Here is a 20,905-nt window from a genome sequence, read left to right on the forward strand (position 1 = left end):
ACACCCACCTGGGCACATGTATGCTGAGGCCAGGGGAGGAATTCATAAGTCCCGCTTCGTCACTATCATCCTTGTTCCCTTGTGCCGGGGTCACTCTCTGAGCCTGGAGCTTGCCATTTTGCCACTAGACTACCTGGCCAGCAAGCCTTGGAGATCTTCTTGCCCATTTGGGATTTAAGAACCCCAGAAAAGTCTAATGTTTTTGCTTAATTTCTGTACATAAAGGGAAGCCAGAGTGCTCAGGCAGACCCTTTGTGACAAGGAATGAGTGATGCAGCAAATGCTGGCATTTCCTCCACTTGGAAGCCCATGTGCCAAGGCTAAGGCTAAAGGTAGCATGCTTACATGAAAGCTCAGTGCTTCCTGTTCTTGATTCTTTCTCTTGGTGGCCCCATCCTGTCTGCCGTGGCTCTGAAACTGGCCAGCTGGAGCCAGTTTGGCTGGGAGTTCCCTAGGCCATATGGAAGCACTTCCCTTAATCACACTTTGTGTGAAAGAAATGTGGGAAATGAAGCCTTGGCCCCTCTGAGTGTGCATCTCCAAGGCCTACAGGGTCCACGTAGCTTCTAAGCCCATGTCTTGCCAAGCAATCATTCCTGCCTTCCCCGGGACTCTCCTTGAGTGAAGACATGGCTAGGAGAGGCTATTGGCACAGTGTCCCATTGGATAGAGTGCAGAAGGACGCCTACAGGATATCAGTTCCATCATGCAGTGAGGCAGACACAAGGTATAAGAGCCTGGAGCCAAAGCCTTAGCTATGAGAAAAATCAGAAATGAATCCAGATACAACACACCAATTTCCTGTTCGGAGTCAGGTGGGGACTGAACTAACAACCAGCATAAATAGATTTGCATGTTGGAAAAGAACCTGGAAGCCACTCAAGTTCCAAGGGAGAAAACTCTGGTGGTCTTTAGTATTAAAAAAAAATTAAGTAAAATGTTTTAAATGATGAAGTTGGGAAGGTAGCTCAGTGATCAAGAACACTTGCTGCTCTTTCATTGGACCTGAGTTTAGTTCCCAGCACCCATCTGGACGCTCACAACTGTTTGTAACTCCAGATCCAGGAGATCCAAAGCCCCATCTAGTCTCTGAGGTTGACACACGCATGCGCGCGCACACACACACACACACACACACACACACACACACACACATGAATAAGTCAAGGTAATTACATAAGAATAGCAACAAAGAAGCTAACACAGTTACACAGTTATGTGAGTATTGACACACACTTGGGGACTTCCATGTTTGTCCCTTACTTTGGGACATGCTAGCCCAGCTTGTCTGCTCTGGGCTCTTCATCCATTTTGCCAATTGATAACTAAGTTTATCATCGATACTTAGGTACCATCGGTACCTAAGGCCAGATGGGGATATCCATTCTTCACTTGAGTTTGGACATTGTGATAATTACCATGCCCTCAGCATCCTGATTTTCACATTCCAGGCTGGACAGACCTCAAGGCTATTTCACAGTGTAATGCATATGAGTTTTCCTCACCACACATTGCTCATTGCTACTTTGATTGGCACTTCCAAAGGTAACCTACAAATTCAATGTGATCCATGGTAGGGAAGACTGAATGTGAGATAAAGGATTTGCTAGCAGATAAACAGATTGATTTTCATTCTTCCCCATTCTCATCACCATCTGCCTCCCCAATCATCCTTCTGTGGCAAGATGCTGAAGATAATACTCTGACACCACTGGATCTTTGGCTGGTGAAAGAAGAATCAAACAAAAGTTGTTGCTGCTTTTTAAAAATTAGTGTGTGTGTGTGTGTGTGTGTGTGTGTGTGTGTGTGTGTGTGTGTGTGTTGCCTGCTTGCATGTATGTGTGTACCACATGTTTGCCTAGTGCCTGGGGAGGTGGTCAGAAGAGGGTGTTGGATATCCTGGAACTAGAATTGTAGATGCTTGTGAACCACCATGTGGGTGCAGGGAGCTGAGTCCAAGCTCTGTGCAAAAGTGTTCTTTAAGATTGAACTTTCTCTCCAGCCCCCTCCCTTGCCATTGCAACTTTAGTGGATGGTTCCTTCCATTCACAGAACCTACCTGTGACACAGAGCAAATAGCTTGGAAATAGCAATTCAAAGTCAGGTCTTGCCTGGCTCATTTGCATGTTTCCAAATATCATCTAGCTTCCCATGGAAAGAAAGAAAAGTTGCATGTGGACCTTGTTGAGAAGGATTATCATAGGTTACACTCCACAGCAAAGCAGGTAGACCATGAACTTCCCACTTCTTTGTGAAATAATGCTGTGTTTCTGGAGAAATGTACAGCCCTTCCCAAAGCCCTTGTCATCTGACCTCCATAATGTTCTGTGCTGGCATTTGCCTCTCACATATTGAGGTACAATCACACTGGGTTTCTGGAAGAATCTAAAATACCAAGGGTCATTTCTACCTTGGTGCATTCTCTCTTGCACCCACCCATCCATGGCCTGGAATATGCTTTTTCAGTTTCTTATCATGTCTATCTAGTTCCCACTCTTTGGGTCGAGCTGCATCTCAGACAGACATTCAATCTGCCTGAAGGCAGCCTTTCTCTTTTGTTTAGTTCGTGCTTGCTTTCCTTCTTGTTTATCTTGCATCTCATAGTAGGAAAGCTTTACAAGAGTAAGCATCAGGTGTGTTATGATGTCTGTTTATTCCTAATGTTGGGCTAGTACTAAGCACAGCCTTGGAGTTCAATTAACATGGAACTGATGGCATGCACTGAGCCAGGCGTGGTTCTGCTCCCTACTATGATGTCAGGAGTGCTGGATGGCGTTGTGCAATAGGCTTTGCCTAGGTGCCAGATAGAACTGTAATGACCTCAGCTTGGCTGCCAACAGTGGCGAGCACAGGCCAGACACTTCACAAGCTGGGGCCTTGGCTTTCATCTACACAGTGTTAGCACAGTACTGAGACCTTTTCTAGGGCGGTGATTCTTAAAAGTATATCTGCAGCTTATTTCTTGTTTCTAAAAATAGACTCTGGGATTGAATAGGGGTTGGAGAAATGAGACTTAAAAATTCTCATATGAAATAGTTTTCCAAAATTTTAATGAAAAGATTTCATAGAGATGGCTTAAAGAGCCTGAGGACATTTCTATGTCCCGCCAAAGTGAGTTGGTGTGAAGTTGCTTCTCTGTTCCGAAATCTCCTTGGTTACTTTGGTACTTGTACAGTCCACTGTCAACACCTGTGAGCTAGGCTTCTTATTAGTATACTGAACTCCCTTCTTGGTGTGTGAGCTCCTTCCTTCAGTCCCCTTCACATTAGTCCAGCCCATGACACCTGGTATATTCTCAGAGAGCAGGTATTGTCTTGACCTAAATGGGTGAGAAGAGCCCACTTGGACCTACAATTGCATGGCAGCAATTCTCGAGGTCACTGAATGAAATGAAAACCCCACAACTCCCAGTGTCACCCAGGAGACATGACACCCACCAACCACATCAGCTAACAGTTGTCAGGGTGCTGCTGCAGCCGCTGCTGCTGCTGCTGCTGCTGCTGTCTCCCTCCAGTGGTTGCATGTCCATTTTGTGTCAGGCACATTTTTCCCCTCTGAATGTTCTGATTTACTGCTATCAGGCACATATCATCAGGGCTCTCCATTTGACAAATGGAGAAATTATCCAAAGGGAATGGAGTGCCTTTTTTAGGCTTCACAACTCATGAGTAGCTAGAATGGTTTGGCTTCAGGTCTGTGTGCTCAGATACTCTCCCAAACTATCCTGAAAAGATGGCTGAATGAGCATAAAGTGAGATGTGCCCAAGATTACAGTGATGCGGCTGGAACAGAAATGGAAACAGAGATGGGCATGGCTGCCTCCACCAACCCACCCCACTTCTCCTTGGTGGAGCCCAGCTTCATGGGTCCTTATCCACATGCAAATCAAGACCATCTGTACAGCCTGTCCCATCTTGGAATCTTCACTTCTGCCAGGCAATTTTACAATTTCCTGGGGGTGGGTCAGGGGGTCAGTATACACCAGACTTCCCAGGTGACTCTTATGAACCTCTGGCTAACACTTCTGCTCTTTAGCCTCAGTTTCCCCACTCAAGACAATTGACAAATTTAGTCTTTCCAGATTCTTAATTTCTTAGATGCCACATTCAGGCAGAAAAGAAGAGGATTTTGTGGAACATCTGAGTAGAGGTTTTGTATTGAACCCCCCCACACACACACACATACACACACATACACACACACACACACACACACACACACACACACACACACACGTTACGGGCACTTTCAGGCCAGCCTGGTCCCACAGCTGTGTCAGCCTCAAATAACACAGAGACATTGTATTAGTTATGAAACTGTTGGCCTCTTACTAGTGTTTCTTATTGGCTAGCTCTCTCTTAAGTATTAACTCATTTCTATCAATCTAAGTGTTTCCATGTGGTCTTATCTTACCGGAGAGAGGGTCTAGACCTCTTACTCCTCTTTCGTCCTACATTTCGTCTCCTCTCTCCTACATCTCCCAGAATCCTCCTTGTCTCCTAGCCCCACCTATCTTTCTTGCTTCCCTATTGGTCAACAGTGCTTTATTCATTAACCAATAAGAGAAACATTTTACAGAATGACATCTCCCATCACACACACCACACACACACCATTACTGCCTGCTATTCAGTTAGTCATGGAGGTAAGCATCAAGACACATTCATCTAGACACACTGCTGGTGCCTTACTCTTTTGTAGTAAAGGAATTTTAAGCCTGTAAATAAACATGGCTTCATGTTCAGAACACACTGGCATGGAAGCCAGAGACTCAGCAATGCTTGACTGTAGTCTTATGGCTCAGGGGTGGTAGGAGGATGTGTGGCCCCGGCAGGGTACAGAGGAATCCACGTCTGGCTTGCAGCTTGTTGCTCTCATTGACTCGTCCTGCTGTATTCCTATCCCCCTTGATGCTATCTCTTCTTACTATTCCTTTTCCTGCTTTAGCTCATTGGTTCATTTCATCTCTCCTATCTCCATTTGTGGAAAAGAGCCTGGAAACTGCCTGCAGCTTTAGAATATGGGGATCCACATGCTGACTCTCTCCCTTATACACAGCCTACCACAGCACCACAGAGTGACAGCCAGACTCAAGACAGATTTCATACCATAGTTCTGAAAAGCTGTCTGCCTCTGCTACTCATGGTGTGACAGAAGGTGCTACCTTTAGTCTAAGCCATGCCAGATGGTTGAGGTCATGTGGGGGCAGTGCCAACCACCATGTTTTTGCTGATGACAAACACTTTCATACCTGTTAGCTTTTTGTAATGGCAAGCATACTATTTGCAGCTTTATGGGGTCTAACTATTATGAACAATAGTATCTATTTAGATATCTTTTTTCCTGAAAAAGAAACTTGTATATTCCTTTGAATGACATATATGTTGTGTTTGTGTATGAGAACCTGTGCATGTGTGTGTGTGTGTGTGTGTGTGTGTGTGTGTGTGTGTGTGTGTATTTAGGTAATAGAAAGAAAATATAGATAAGGGGTGTCTCAGGGTTTTTATTGCTGTAATAAAACACCATGACCAGGAACAACTTACAGTTCTTACTCCATCACTGAGGAAAGACAGGGCAGGGACTCAAAGTAGGAACCTGGGAGCAGGAGCTGATACAGAGGCCATAGAAGAATGTTTTTCACTTGCTTGCTCCCCAGTGCTCTCACTGGCTTCCTTGACCTGCTTTCTAATTTCACTCAGGACCACCTGCTTAAGTATGGTACCACCCACAGTGAGCTGGGCCCTCCCACACCAATCATTAATAAAGAAAATGTGCTGCAGACTTGCCTACAGGCAGTCTTGTAGAGGCATTTTCTCAATTAAGACTCCTTCTTCCCAGATGTCTAGGTCTATGCCAAGTTGGCAAGACTAATCAGCACGGGGTAAAGAAAAGAAACGTGAAAATCTTTGAACAAAAGAGCATTTAGCAAAAACAGGTTCAACCAACAGAAAAGATCTCACACGCACTCTCTCATTCTCAGACACAGACACACACACGGAATAGGAAAATAGAGATACTGCTAAATGAGGGTCCTTGTAATTCTTTTTCCTTGAGTTATCTTAGAATATATACATGTATGACTAGTTGGGATTATTAGTGAAAATAAGCAATTTGATATATAGATTACGGGGGCCTATAGTTGCTACTTACTGAATCCTTATTTTTCCTGTACAACTTTTTTTTTTGTTTTACAACAAGGTCTCATGTATCTGAGAATGATTTACACTCCTGACCCTTCTGCCTTTAAAATGGTGGGATTATAAGTGTATGTCACCACACCCTGATCTGTTTCTTATGTATCTTGTGACTTAGCAAAGCCATGATCCACAGCAGGAAACTAGAGATTGAAAAAAATGAAAAAATAAGAGGGAACAGTTGAGTTTGAGAATGGTGTGTGTGTGTCTGCAAATTCAATTACAAGTCTACGTAGTGACTGTAAAATCAAACAGTGGTGGCATAAGGACCATTTGTAATGAACCCACTGGGGCATAAGGTAAGCTGGGCTCTCAGAAGAAGAGTTAAAGGTGGAGTTTGTGGTTCAAACTCAGCTCCATGATATTGGTAAAAACATTGAAACATGAACAAATCCAGTGTTCTTCGTTACAGAGATAGATCCACTAACACAAACATGGCAGCTTGTCTCAAGTCTCTTAGCACGGTGCCTGGAGGCACAATGAATGCTCAGCCCCCCAACCCCAGCTCCGAGTGTCACCTAGGTTCCTCTATGAACCTTTTACAAAAACTTCTTGTTGAACACTGAAGGTATCTTCTTAGAGCAACTATTCTTACAATTTCACAGGTGGACTCGAGGCAGTGAAGATAAGCAACTTGCTCTGGGTCACACACCAATTTTAGGTCAAGCTACTGCTATTCCAGCCCTTGTTGCTGGGCTCCAGAGTCTGGGTTTATAACCTCCCTGTTCTACATTGCCTCTCTCTATAGTGTGTAGTATAAAAATGATGCAAATCCCACCTAAAGAATGAGAGGAAAAACCCTGGAAGATGGTGTAGCCATTGGCAGTATCAAGGATATCACAGGACAAATTTCAATGAGAAGGTTTGGGAAGAATTCCAAAATAATCAGCGTCCCGCAGGAACCATTGGCCGCCACCACCACCTCCAAAGCTGAGTGTTCCCAGATGTGGGCTTCTTGCCACTAATATGATGGTTTGGAACACAGAAGATGCTGTTGGTCCATGGGACACACTTCAGCCACTGGGTTGTGCCAGGATGATGGGATGGGTAGAATTTGATGGTATCTCAGACTTGCTTGGCACCTTCATCTGTGCAACCATGGTGGGAGATTCCTGAAGGCTTCTCTGAGCCCACTCTTGCTTTTCCTATACTAGCCCTTGCTTCAGCCTGATCCCAAGCTCTAGGCTAGCACCAGACCTAGGGGGAGTTTGCCAGAAGGCCTAGAAGTTGCCCATCCTAACAGGCAGGACAAATAAATCACTGGAAATAAAGCTTATGACAGAGTAGACAGCTTGTAGGTCACAACAACAACAAAAAGCAGAGACAAATGCTTTATATCCATCCATGGTCTAAAATTTGTCAATCAAGTGCCACTACATCTGTCTGTCCAACTAGCAGTGCATCAAACCCCAGTATTATGGCTTGAATCTTAGCTGCCTCCCACCCCAGAGTACACCAGGCTTGGTCACCAGCCTCTAGCTGTAGTCACTGTGAGACAGTGGCATCTTTAGGAGGTAGGGTCTGGTGGAGAAGGTTAAGAGTTTTGTCACAAATCTGCTTTCTTTTTTCCTCCTTTCTTGAGACAGAATTTCGCTGTGTTGTCTACGCCCTCTTCAAACTTGTGGCAGTCATGCTGCCTCAGCTTCCATATTGCTGAGATTACAGACATATACCACCATGCTTCCTGCTGGGTTCTGCTTCCTCAGGGATACTGGGATCCTGGGATCTTCTCCCTGCTTCCCAGCAGCCAGGAATGGACGGTTTTAGTCCGTTGTATACTCAGCACCATGATGTGCTCACCACAGTTCCAAGACAACAGGGCCATGAACTGGAACCTCCAAATCCATGAGCTCAAACACAGCTTTTCTGACTACAGTTATTTCCTACAGAGACAGAAAGCTAACACAGGCAAACCTATATGAAGACATGTAGTTTATGTATAATGTATGTATAAAAACCCAGTTTCAAAACTACACCTGAAGGCTGGATCCAGTCATCCTACTACTTGGGAGGCTGAGGCAGGAAGATTCCAAGTTCTAAGCTAGTCCTGGAGAGGCGTGAGTTCAAAGCCAGCCCTGATAACTTAGTGAGGGCTTGTCTTGGAATAAAAAGAGGAAGACTGGGGATATAGCTCAGTGGTAGATGGAAGGTTCTCAGTTCAATTTTTAATACTAAAAAAGATATAAATAAATAAAATAAATTAAAAGTGGTTGTATTCTAGGTTCCATAGAGTATCTTTTAAATATATATATATATATATATATATATATATATATATATATATATATCCCAATAAAAACCAGGAACCAGCAAAAGAGGCCTCACCCTACAGCTGCACCAGTCCCTCCCCCTCCTGCTGTAGAGGCATAGGCTGCCTTCCTTTCCAAGGCTAATTAATCCCTCCATCTGGTTCTTTGGAGTCCAGCCCCTCTGTTTCCTCAGAGACCTCACTCCACCCATCAGGCCCTTGGCCTTTATCTTCCCTCCCTTTTCCATTAGGGCTCCATGGGACCAGGTCTCTCCCATCTTTAAAGTATAATTTTTAAAATGTGTCTATGTATACACGTCTATAGGTACATATGTGCATATCAAAATAGATGAGTGTATAATTTTATGTTTATATGAAATGTGTTCTCATCATTTATTTTTTTATGACTATATCAAGAAAATTCTTTTAAACACACCGGTCTCTATTCCTGCCCAAATCCTTTACCGACCTCTGCTGCCAAGTGTTTGAGAGATTGTTTACATAGGCTGCCTTCACTTTTTCCTCATCGCTCATTCCACAGATCACAGCCTCCCTACAGCCTGCTGCTCAGCATGGAAAGGCTTTTCTAAAACTCAACAGTCCCCTTCAGCTCCACCTGAAGGCATGTTAAAGCTGACTTTTAGGTCCTCTAGGCAGTACCTCAGGACTCTGCCTCCCTCCCTACCCCAGTGCTTCTGCCTCACAGGATACAAACTTGGTCACCCCTCAGAGCTACACCGGGACACATACAAGTCAGTGAAGAGAAAGTGCTGAAATGCCTTTGTGATCACATCAGGCCTCTGCTTCTGCCCTAGATGACCTTGGGTTTGACCCGTTGGCCCTATGGAGTGTTATGGTACAGCATCCTTAGCAGCACTTGGGGCTGCCAGACAAGCAGGCCCTCTGGTTCCAAACTGTCCCACTGGGGTCAAATCCCTGAAGGTGAACGGGAATCTGCGGCAGGTTTCCTGTGATTCATATATAGGCTGAAATGGTGTGTGTGTGTGTGTGTGTGTGTGTGTGTGTTATGAAAATAGAAAGGGGACAGAGAGGAGAGGGCATGATCTTAAGGGAAGAGAGATGTGGGTGAGAAGGTACATGAGGCCATTCATTTTTCCCAGGGCTATTTCTCCAAGACACTTTACCAATGGATATTTTTGTCAAACCAACACCAAACCCAGGCAGCTGTGGCCGTGTGGGTTTAACTCTGGGGTTTTGTTCCTATTCCATTAATTCATGTGTCCAAATGCTAACTTTCATTGTATCAGAGACTGAGGTAGACAGAAACAAAGGACTCTGGCCTAGAGAAGCACTTGGGTTCAGGGTGTAATCACTTTCCCTAGAGTCTGCACAAGGGTGCCCTGATAGGATGTCCCTACCCCCACCCCTACCCCCACCCCTGTTCCAAACATTTCCTGTGCCCCCCCAATTAAACTGCCATGGTTTCACATGAAAGTGTGGCAGGGGGGTGACACATACACTCCTCAAGGATACTACTGACTACATTTGTAGTGACACTGTTCACACCAACTGATCTGCTCCAAGTTTTTTACTCAAAGGAAGTTTTTGTTTTGTCTGTTCAAAAATACAGTAAGTTCAGACTATCCTGGCATAGGAAACAAAAGTAGTCAGCAGGCAATGTGATCAATCATAGTTCCAAGAAACTACTCAGTGATCACATTGCTCACATTTGTGTCCTTCTAGGCAGGAGTTGTAAGGGAGGTTGACCCTCACCCCCAGAGTCAGTACAGGACACAGCCACAGACCAAACTCTCAGCATAAAGAAGAATTATTACCCCAGAGGAGCAAGGGGGTGGGGAGGCTTAAAAGACAGACAGTAAGCAAGTGTCTTTTAAAAATAAATAAATAATAGTTTTATTTTATGTGAATTGGTGTTTTGCCTGCATGTATGTCTGTGTGATGATGTTAGTCCACAAGAACTAGAGTTACAAACAGTTGTGAACCACCATATGGGTGCTGGGAATTGAACCTGGGTTCTCTGGAAGAGCAGTCTGTGTTCTTAACCACTGAGCCTATCTCTAGCCCCCGAACAGATGTTTCTGCAGGAGTGGATTTTCCTTTTCTTTTCTTTTCTTTTCTTTTCTTTTCTTTTCTTTTCTTTTCTTTTCTTTTCTTTTCTTTTCTTCCTTCCTTCCTTCCTTTCTTTCTTTTAAGATTTATTTATTTATTATGTGTACAGTGTTCTGTCTGCAGGCTAGAGGAGGGCACCAAATCTCATTACAGATTGTTCTGAGCCACCATGTGGTTTCTGGGAATTGAACTCAGGACCTCTGGAAGAGTAGGCAATGTTTTTAACCACTGAGCCATCTCTCTAGCCCCAGGAGTGGAGTTTTAAGGCAAGGGGGCGGGGGAGTCTGTGCTAGGTTGAGTTGGTAAGTCCTGGTTGGACATGTTAGCCAATTAAAGAATTTTGATTGTTGGACCTTAGTGTTTTGTCTCCAGAATAAGTCAGTAGCCGAACAAGGAGAAGGACTTTGGAGACTAGATTTAGGAATGTAATCTAATTGTTCTTAGCAAGGGAGAGAGAAAGATGAAGGGCAAAGCCTGTCAGTACTGTTTGCCATGTTCTGGCCTACTAGAGCCCTTCAAAGGTAAAGTGTTTGAGTGTGTACAAGATATATCAGCAGTCCATATGATAAAGTTTCAATGCTTTCATCCACCAATCCTAATCAAGTCTGCCTGCCCTTTAGCAGTGCAGACACTATCAGTCCATTGCTTGTATCACAGCTGTTTGCTATGCATGTGCGTTCAATGTTGGACACACATACATAATGCATTGTGAGCCTTCTTATACAAACAAGTGCTTCTGACAGTCATGTGCAACCAGGCCAAATAAAGTTTTTACTGGGCTGAGGAGATGGTTCAGCACTTAGGTATTTGCCCTGCAAGCAAAAAGACCAGATCTTGGATCCCCAAACTCCCATGTATGTGTAAGGTTGGTTTGGTCATACCCATGTAATTCTATCACCACAAGGCCAGAAAGGGAATTCCTGAAGCATGCTGGCTTGTAAGCTCTGGCCTTGATTGAGAGACCCTGCCTCAAAGAATAAAGAGCCACCTAGGAAGAGCCCAGATATCAACCTTGAGTTTCCATGTACACATGCACACATGGGTGTGTCTCCACACTTACAGAGATGGGCATACACAGTCACACTACACACACATACATATACATAGAAGAAAAGATGTTCACACTATGCTCTTACTGAGTTTTAAGCTGTTGATTCTCTTAATTTTTTAATACAAATAGAATTTGCTAACTAATGTAGTTAGCTACTGTAGATCTCACACCTGGGATATATATATATATATATATATATATATATATATGTATGTATGTATGTATATATATATATATATATATATATATATATATATAATTTGCACAGTAAGCCTCACTTATCCATCACCCACCGCTCTAGCTGTGTACAGAAAGTCATTATGTAGAAAACATTTTCTGTGGTATTGACTTTGTGGTTTTGTTTTGTTTTGTTTTTTTAGTTGTCCCACAAAAATGCTCAGATGTGTCAGATTATTTTCTCTATTGTCATATACTTTGAAATTCTCTCTGTCTGTCTCTTTCTCTATCTGTCCTTTTCTCTCTCTCTCTCTCTCTCTCTCTCTCTCTCTCTCTCTGTGTGTGTGTGTGTGTGTGTGTGTGTGTTGGGTTGTTTCCCAAAAGGCAACCAGGTAGTTGACATCTTAGTTTTAACTTTCACTCTCTGCTTCAGGGTTAACAGATGAGAACTCAAGGTCCTTATAGGCCTTTCTGGATAAGCATACATATGACTGCCCTATATACCAATAGCCACACACTCCTAGGAATATAATGGACATGGTTTTCCAGCTCTCCACTGAGGGCTTTTGATAAAGTTGCCAGTGACCTCATATAGCCTTGTTTTAAACAACAACTTCTAATTTTTTTGGTCAAACTCCCATGGGGGAGGCTATTTGCACTGGGCAAGCTCGCAAGTCAGACTCAAGCAGCTTAGTGAGTGGGGTCTTCCAGGCAACTACCATGCAAGCCAAGTAATGACCACTGGGAATTGGGCTTTTAAGGAGCTCCAAACCCATTCCAACTCTTGTAGGGTCTGGCAAGCTGCTGGCCCTCACTCAGGTTAAGGGCTTTTTACAAAGGTTACTATGGGGGTAGAAAACAGGGAAGAGAAAAATAAACAAGTTGATATCCCACAGTCTTTGCTGTTCTTACTCTATGTTTTTCTTGAGTAATTACTGCCCGGTCTTTTGAAAGCCTTTGGTTAATTTCCAGGGCTTTGGAAATGCCAGTTATTGCAATGTTTGCTCATTGTCTCCTTTGCAGAAATTCTTACTCTGTTGTTGGTTTGTTGTTGCTGTTTTCTTATCTCTTCAAATTAGTTGTCAAATAAAGCCAGGAGTTTTCTTGGGTATCTTTGGTATTTTTTTTTCTTTCTTTTGTTTTCTTTCTTTTAAGGGACAAGCACTTGGTCCTTTCTTCTTTCCTCTTGACCTTTTCTTGTTGAAGAAAATCCTCATTTACCATCTAGTCTCTGTTCTCCATATTGCATTTTAATATTGGCTCAACACTGCCTTTGCTCCCTTTGTTTTGTATCTTTGTATGAAATAGGTGACTCCTGTTGGGGAATCTCCCCTGGGACTGCCATCTCTAAACCCTATGCTCAGTGCATCAATAGGTGCCCCCCTCCCCTAGAGCAGCCCTCTTCACACCCTGCCCCTGAGAAAACCCACCAAGAGTCAGCTCCTTTCCCTGAGATGCTCAAGACAACACCTACAGTTTACTTAAGACATGGTACCCCCCACCCAACCTGCCACATGCTTCGACCTCCTGGTTTCTCCTCTTCCCCTGGAACCACCAGGGAATTCTTTGCCCAGATTAAAACCTGGACTTCAATTCAGCCTGCTCTGATTTATTGCATCCTTGGAGAGACTTAATATCGGGATACAGAAACTTATCAACTCCACCTGAAGACCTATCTGTGTTCAGGTCTGCTGGGGTGAGAATTCCTAAGAGCTGGTGTCTGAGTTCCTAATGAATCATGCCAGGAAGCTCACTGCATCCTCTTTCTTGTGGCTCTGGAGTTGCTGAAGACCTGTCATGTGATTACATTCTGCCTAGTGTTCATTTACACACTCACACACTGCCATAAGAGAAACATCCTGCCATCGACTATCTGGTTCCCCTGCAGTGTGGTTTGTATGGAAAGTCCTGACACTTTTAGAAATGAAAACTGGTTTGTGTAGCCAACAGTACTGTTCCAGTATTATTTGAACTCACTGCTTTCAATGTACTTTGTGTGACTAACTCTTCTGTAATCATTATTCTTATTAATGGTTGTCTCATTGTTGGTACCTGAGGAACCTTGGAGTTTTAACTCCAAGTCCTTTCAACCTGACTCCAGTTGTCTTTAAGAATATCCCCGAGTTCTCTAAGTTGCTGTGTCATGATGGTGTAGTGTTTATTTTCTGACTCAAACTGTGATTGGCTTTCTGAAAAGCACAGTTTTTTTGTAGTGGGAAGTGGAGTCTGCAGCACAGCCTGATGACAAGTGTGCTCACTGCTACTGCAATAGCTTGTGTTATGCTTGTATGCATGACTGTAGCAGTCTTTCCTGGACCACCAGCCCCCAAATCGTGGCATGGAGACTTACTACAGTTATGGATGCTCAGCCTAGCTTCGGCAAGTTTCTGGTTAGCTTCTTAAACTTAAATTAACCTGTTTCTCTTCATCTACATTTTGTCTGGGGCTTTGTACCTTTCTTTCATTCTGTATGTCTTTGTGTCTGTCTGTCTGGTGGCTGCCTGGCTAGCTGGCTCCAGGCATTTCCCTCTCTTTGTCCTTCATTGTCTTCTCTCTCTCTCAAGCCTAGATTCCTCCTCCTTATTCTCTGCCCACCAGCCTCTTCCCCACCCTATCCCTGCCAATCCATCTTCTGCCTAGCTATTGGCTGTACATCTTTTTATTAGACCAATCGGGTACCCTAGTCAGGCAAGGTAAAACAGCAATGCATCTTTGCATAATTAAACTAATGCAGCATAAACAGACATAATACATCTTTGCCTAGTTAAACAAATGCAACATAAACAAATGCAGCATACCTTTACTTAGTTAAGTAATATTCTGTAACACATAATGGTATGCATTAAAATAATATACACTGTATTTGCATAGTATATACCACATACCATTAAATGCATAAGTATCTTTAAATATATAACTAGATAATGAAATTTTTGGAAGCCATTTGTGTAATATCAAAATATCACTTGAACTTAATTTTTCTCTTTTATAACTACAGAATTTTAAGATCTTTTTCCAAAATACATTTGCATACGTTATTATTTTGTAGTTCCATTGATGAGAATCTTCAGGAACAATAATAGTGATAATGATGTTTGCCTTTCCCTGTGGGAATAATTTTAGCTATTCACCACTGAGTCTGCCCATGGCCCCTAATGTTGTTTACCAAATTGAGGATGTTTCTTAATAAGACTGGTAAAAGCAGTGTATACAGAATTTTAGAAAATGCTTTTTATCTATAGGGATGATTTTAAGCAAGCCTTTGTTCCTTTGGTTACCCAATACATTGAGACATCTCAATGCCAAACCAGCCATTCACTTGAGAACATATTTCATTTATTTGTGTGTGTGTTATTCTTTTGAAAGAGTTCAGAAACTATTTTTTGTGTGTATTCAATATTTTTACCTTTAACTTTAATCAAATGGGCTCATATGCATCCATTTCTGGACTGCCTTTTTCTTATTTGTTTGTTTGTTTTTGGAGAAGGTTTCGGAATTTCTGGGCTGCCTTTTATTTTGGTGAGGGTTCAGAATTACATTGATCCTGAACCACTGATGCCTCTCATCTTTCTGTCATCTGGGACAGAACTGTTTGCAAACTCTGAAGCCCTCATCTTTTTGCTATTAACATGGTTTTAGGTTTGGTCTATCCAATTTAAATTTCTAGTTTAATTTAAAAGTATGTATCAGACTGTGTATTATTTAAAAGACACTTATTACAGAAAATTCAGAAAGTGTGTGCACTAATGTTCTCTACCCTCTAGTTCTCAGTTTCTCAGAGATGATGAACACCAGCAGCTGGGTGGGAGCTCCCTATCACATTTGGAGGACAGAGGAGCTGAAATGTCTTACTGTTACTCACTAATGAGCAACCACACAACCCTCTGCCTCACACTCTTATGCGTACACTGTCATCTTCCAACGCACGCAAAGTAACATGTGCATGTAATATAGTGTTGTATTGTATGTATTGCTCTAGCTTACACATACATGAGAATGTAATACTGAAACACTTTTCCAGTATAAGATTATACTGTATGTATTTTTAAAATTATGATTATGTATATGTATATATACGTAACTTGCAAGTTACTGTTTTAACCATTTTGTGTGTGTCTGTGTGTGTGTCTGTGTGTGTGTTAGTGAATTGTGTATGTCAAGGGAATGCATGCATATATGTGTATCAGGGGATGCATGAATGTGTGTGTGTGTCTGTGTGTGTGTGTTGGGGGGATGCACGAACTTATGCATTGCATGCGTGTGAAGGCCAGAGATAACTTCAGGTGCCATCCATCTCTTTTGACAGTATCTCATTGGTTTAGAGCTCACTGATTAGGCTATACTCTTTAACCACTGAGCCCCAGTCCTCAGACTATAAGCATATGCCACCACACCGGGTGTTTTTTATGTGGGTGCTGAGAATTGAACTTAGGTTCCTCATGCTTGCAAGGACCTAATTGAGCCATCCCTCAAATCCACATTACCACTATCTTAGTCATTTCTAAGTGTTTGGTTCAGGGGAACCATCATCTTCACCTGTCTTTAGAATGTCCTTTATCTTTTAAACAGAAGTTCCCTGCCCACTTAGCAAAAACTCCTTATTCTCCCTTCCCCCACCCGAGTCTGTGTGAACTTGGCTCTTGGCTCTGTGTCCTTTTACAATTGTTCTGCTTCACTTAGTGTAGCCTCTTCCTGGTTGATCCATGTGAGAGCATGTGTCAGTTTGCTTTAGCTGCAGGTACAGCACAGGTGTCATTGTGTGGATGGCCACCTGCCCTGCCTCGGCCTTTTGGCTGCTGTAGACAGTGCTGCATGAATGTGGATGAGAAAGTACTTGTGTGAGTCCTTGCTCTCGGTTCTCACAGGCATCTACCCCGAGGCAGGACCACTGGTCAATGTTCCGAGAAACTGCTGGGTTTTCATACACTTGCTCACACTCATGGGCCTTTAGGACATGAGTTTTCACTACATTTGTCTGTGTTCTTTTCTAGAGGAAGAAAATGTGATTGCGGTTCCTTTGGGCAGTCGAAGTGTCAGAATTACTGTGAAAGGACCTGCCCGTCTTTGTAAGTAGAATGTCACCTTAGCATGCTACAAAATTTCCTGAAATCAACATCAGACAAACAAAACCCCACTTCCTTGCTTATGGTGGCAATTTCTATCCAATATACTGGGTCTCTAACTCTAGGCGATATTTTAAATATATTTTGAATTGGAATAGAATTACATCTTTTCTCCTTCCCAGATGCTCTTCCTCAAACCCTTCCAGTGTCCCCTACCACTCCTTTTTCTTTGATTATTGATTATTAAGTGTGTGTGTGTGTGTGTGTGTGTGTGTGTGTATGTACTATAAATTGTTCTCTTGCTTTAGAGTGGAAAGTATATCAATTTGGGCTTAATCTCTTCTTGAGAGAAAAAAAATCAAATTGCATGCAAAATTATACAAGAATTCAAGGATCTTCTAGAGGTGTCAGAAGTTTGGGACTAAAAGAAAATAAAACAAATGAAGACTTCATCAATGACCTTTGACCTGTAGGATAAGCTTTGCTAATGATTTATCATGGCTTCCTGTCCAGGTGTTAGTGAAAGCTGATAAAGGCTTTGTGGGAGAGTAGTGACAGAAGTGAAGGAAGGTGTTCCTTTGCCAATGTCAGATGGTGTCACTTACTTTAGGAGTGTGTGGTTTCTTAGGATGTATAGAAGCTGGAAATGCCATGGGTTTCCTTCCTGTCTGCCACGGTGTCCTTATAGCCTCAGGCTTTCTAAGTTGTGTCCAGAAGACACTAAGTGTCAAATAGACTAGGCTCTGAGCTTCAAGAAGTGTATTGGGCTTAAAGGCTTATATTTATTATTTTAAATTATGTGCATTGTAGGGGGTATGTATATATAAATGCAGGTCCCCAAGGAGGCCAGCGGTGCCCAAACCCCTGGAGCAGGAGTTGCAGGCAGTTGTGAGCTACCCAGCACAGCTGCTGGGAGGTCCTGAGCAAGAGCAGTCCATTCTCTTAATCACTGAGCCATCTCTCCATCCAGACTGCCTGAATTTGGCTAGCTCTGCACATACAGAACAAGAAATACTACCATGAAGTCACACAGGCAAGGTCACTGAGTAGAAATACTGTGTGGTTGCCTTTTGTCTAGGCTGCAACCATAGAAATTTTTTTAAATCGTAAGCATCTCTCAGGGCCAGAAGAATATCACAGTTTTGGTAGTATATGCCTCTCTGCCCAGAACTAATATTTCACCCACAAATATCCTCCAAAAAGAAGTTTTCAAGAAAATGGTGATGTATAAATATTTCAAGTCATCATCACACTAAAATCTTTGTGTTTGTCTACACAGGTGTGTGTGTGTGTGTGTGTGTGTGTGTGTGTGTGTGTGTGTGTGTGTGCTCACACAGGGGTGGGAATGTTGAAGCCACAGTTGGCTGTCAGGGGTCTTCCTCAATCACTCCTCACCTTATTCCTTGAGACAAGCTCCCTCACCAATTGGCTGACCTGACCTGACCTGATGGGCCAGCAGGCCCCACAGACCCACCTGCCTGCCTCTTGCATGCTGGGTTATAGGCAGTTGCTGCTGCACCTGTTTGTTTGTCTGTTTCTGTGTGGCTGCTGGGGATCCACCTCAGGTCTTTATACTTGTACAGCAAGCAGTTTACTGACCAAGCAATCTCCCCACAATAAGCTCTTAAAGAGAAATTCTTTAGCCCCTTATGATTAGCATTAGTTTAGCAAGATTACCCTTGATGTGAGGCATTGGAACATCTTAGAGACTATTTTCTAAATGGCTTCAGAACTCTGCGGGGTCAATTCATCCTCCTTGTAAATTAAAATGCAACACTTAGAAACTAACAAAAAATCACCCCAAGTGAATTATATGAATTATCTCAATGATAAAATTGTGAGGCATTATCTGGACTAGAAACTATAAAAAGCACCAGGCACGGTGGTACATACCTGTAACCTCAGACTTTAGGAGATGGAATCTGGAAGATAGGGTAGTCAAGACAGCCTTAGATATGTGAGACTCTGTCTCAAAAAAATCCCCCCAATCCATGCATATTTACATAAATAAATAACAAATAAGTGAAGTGCTGAATATCCATAACAACATTAGTCCTGCTCGTCTTCAAATGAGAACAATCTATCAATTGTTGAATTAATAAAGTAATCAGGACACATGTGGGATATTATTTGGTGATAAAAAGAGAAGGCATTCTAATGAATGCTACAATGTAGGTAGATGATCCTTGAAAATAATGACCGAGTGAAAGAAGCCAATTCCAAAACCCACAGGTCACCCAGTGCCATAAGATGAATTACTTAGACAGAGAAAGCTGCGGAGATGGAAAGTAGATGGATGATTTCCTGGCTAAGGATGAGATTTTATTTAGGAGTGACAAAAACCATTGTAATCTTATTCTGTGGTGAAAATGCTGAGCATGAGTAAATAATAAAATAATTTATTTTGTATAGGTGACTGGGGAATGGAAATTAAACTCAATAGTAGTGTTAGGCCTCGGTTTCAACACCCAGTACTGAGAAGGGAGGCAATCACACCACAAAGAAAGAAAACAACTGGGTGGGCTCTATGGCATGACAGTTAGATAGTAACAATTGTTTAAAATGCGTTTTTAATGTGTTGCCCTAATAACACTGATGGCGGCTCCCCAAGTTCAGTTTCAAGATTATGGTAGTGTTTTGAGAGAAGGCCTCACTGTGTCTTCCAGGTGGCCCTGGGACTCCATGTGTATCCCAAGCTGGCTTGTAGCCCAGGCTTACTTTGGACTTGGGCTAAGCTTCGTGCCTCTGTCTCCCAAGGACGTGCTTGCCAGTGTCAGCCACTATGTCCAGCTTTAAGAGAATTGTTTTAGGTATAAAAACAGAGTAAGCAACTCTGTAAGCAGAACAAGTAAGGACAAATATCCCAGGGAGCCTCCTTTCCACAAGCAAGCATGCGCGGGCAGATGAAGTCTGGCTTTGTACTGAAGACTGGTGCTCTTCTGGAGACCAGAGTTCAGAAATGCTCCCACTTCTCCAAGTGACAGATCTATTGCTTGAAGTTTTCCTCTTCTGAAGCGCACAACCCCCCCCCCCCCCGCAGCCCTGGAAGCCTTTCTGAAAGCCACCCTTCTCCACTGGATGCCTTGCAAAGGACTTAGTTTACATGTCTGAATTTCACATTACAGAAGGGGTTTTGTTTTCTTGTTTTATATAACCATTTATTTTTTATTTTTTTAAAGCTGTATTTCTGAAATCAAGCTTATTTTGCAGTAATAAATCATTCTTTTAAGGCCTGTAGTAACTACAACCTTCCAAATGCAGTTTTGAAAACTGAGAATACTTGGTACTGTTAATATCAAGTCCCTTTGTTGTGGAATGCAATTTAATTATAGAATTTCTGTTTTAAAATCTGCCTAGAGCTGTTTAGATTTTGAATTTCTAACACGTTCTAATCCTAGCCACATTATTGTAAGGAGCCCAGAGCCCCAGATTTTCCAGTCATGTGTCCCTACCCAAATGCAAACAGTAAGAAAACCCGTGCAAAAACAATGTAATTATGGAAAACTTTGGCCTTAATTATGTTCGACACAGCTGGTACAATGACTTAGAAGGTAAAGGTAAAGCCTAACTACCTGAGCTCGATCCCCAGGACCCATGTGATAGGACAAGAAAGCCACCACACCAGCACCACCTCAATGAATAAGTAAATGTACTTATTCATAGTTTTAAAACTATGAAAGCCTGGTGATATGTCTCAATGTTTAAGAGTGCTAACTACTTTAAATTTGATGCCCAGCATGCACATGGTAGCTCATACCTGCTTCTAAGTCCAGCTTCAGGGCATATATCCAATGCCCTCTTCTGGCCACTGTTGGAACTACACTCATGTGGCAGATACTCTCTTACACACACACACTTTTAATTTTTTTTTAAAAAAATTCAAATTAATAACAAATCAAATGTTCTACTAACAATAACCTGAAAGACCAAGATGCCATAGGCTGAAACCTCCACCAAGTGCTGATCACGAACAGAACCATGGGCGCGATACGTAATGGCCAAAGGAAAGCAATGCTAAGCAAGACAGGGACACACTATAGACATGCATCTGCTATAGGCACGTGCTTGGTGCTGTAGGGCT

General features: G+C 42.7%; 1 protein-coding gene across 1 annotated transcript in view; it reads left to right on the plus strand.

The window, feature by feature from the left end:
• The window catches only part of Adamtsl3 (ADAMTS like 3), a 299,460-nt gene that overhangs the window by 148,141 nt on the left and 130,414 nt on the right, over nt 1-20,905 (plus strand). The window contains exon 8 of the mRNA XM_051206607.1: nt 16,753-16,827. Coding sequence (XP_051062564.1) covers nt 16,753-16,827 — 75 coding nt within the window. The remainder of the gene's footprint in view (nt 1-16,752; nt 16,828-20,905) is intronic.

This window comes from Phodopus roborovskii, unplaced genomic scaffold (assembly GCF_943737965.1).
Source record: "Phodopus roborovskii unplaced genomic scaffold, PHOROB, whole genome shotgun sequence".
Classification (NCBI taxonomy): domain Eukaryota; kingdom Metazoa; phylum Chordata; class Mammalia; order Rodentia; family Cricetidae; genus Phodopus; species Phodopus roborovskii.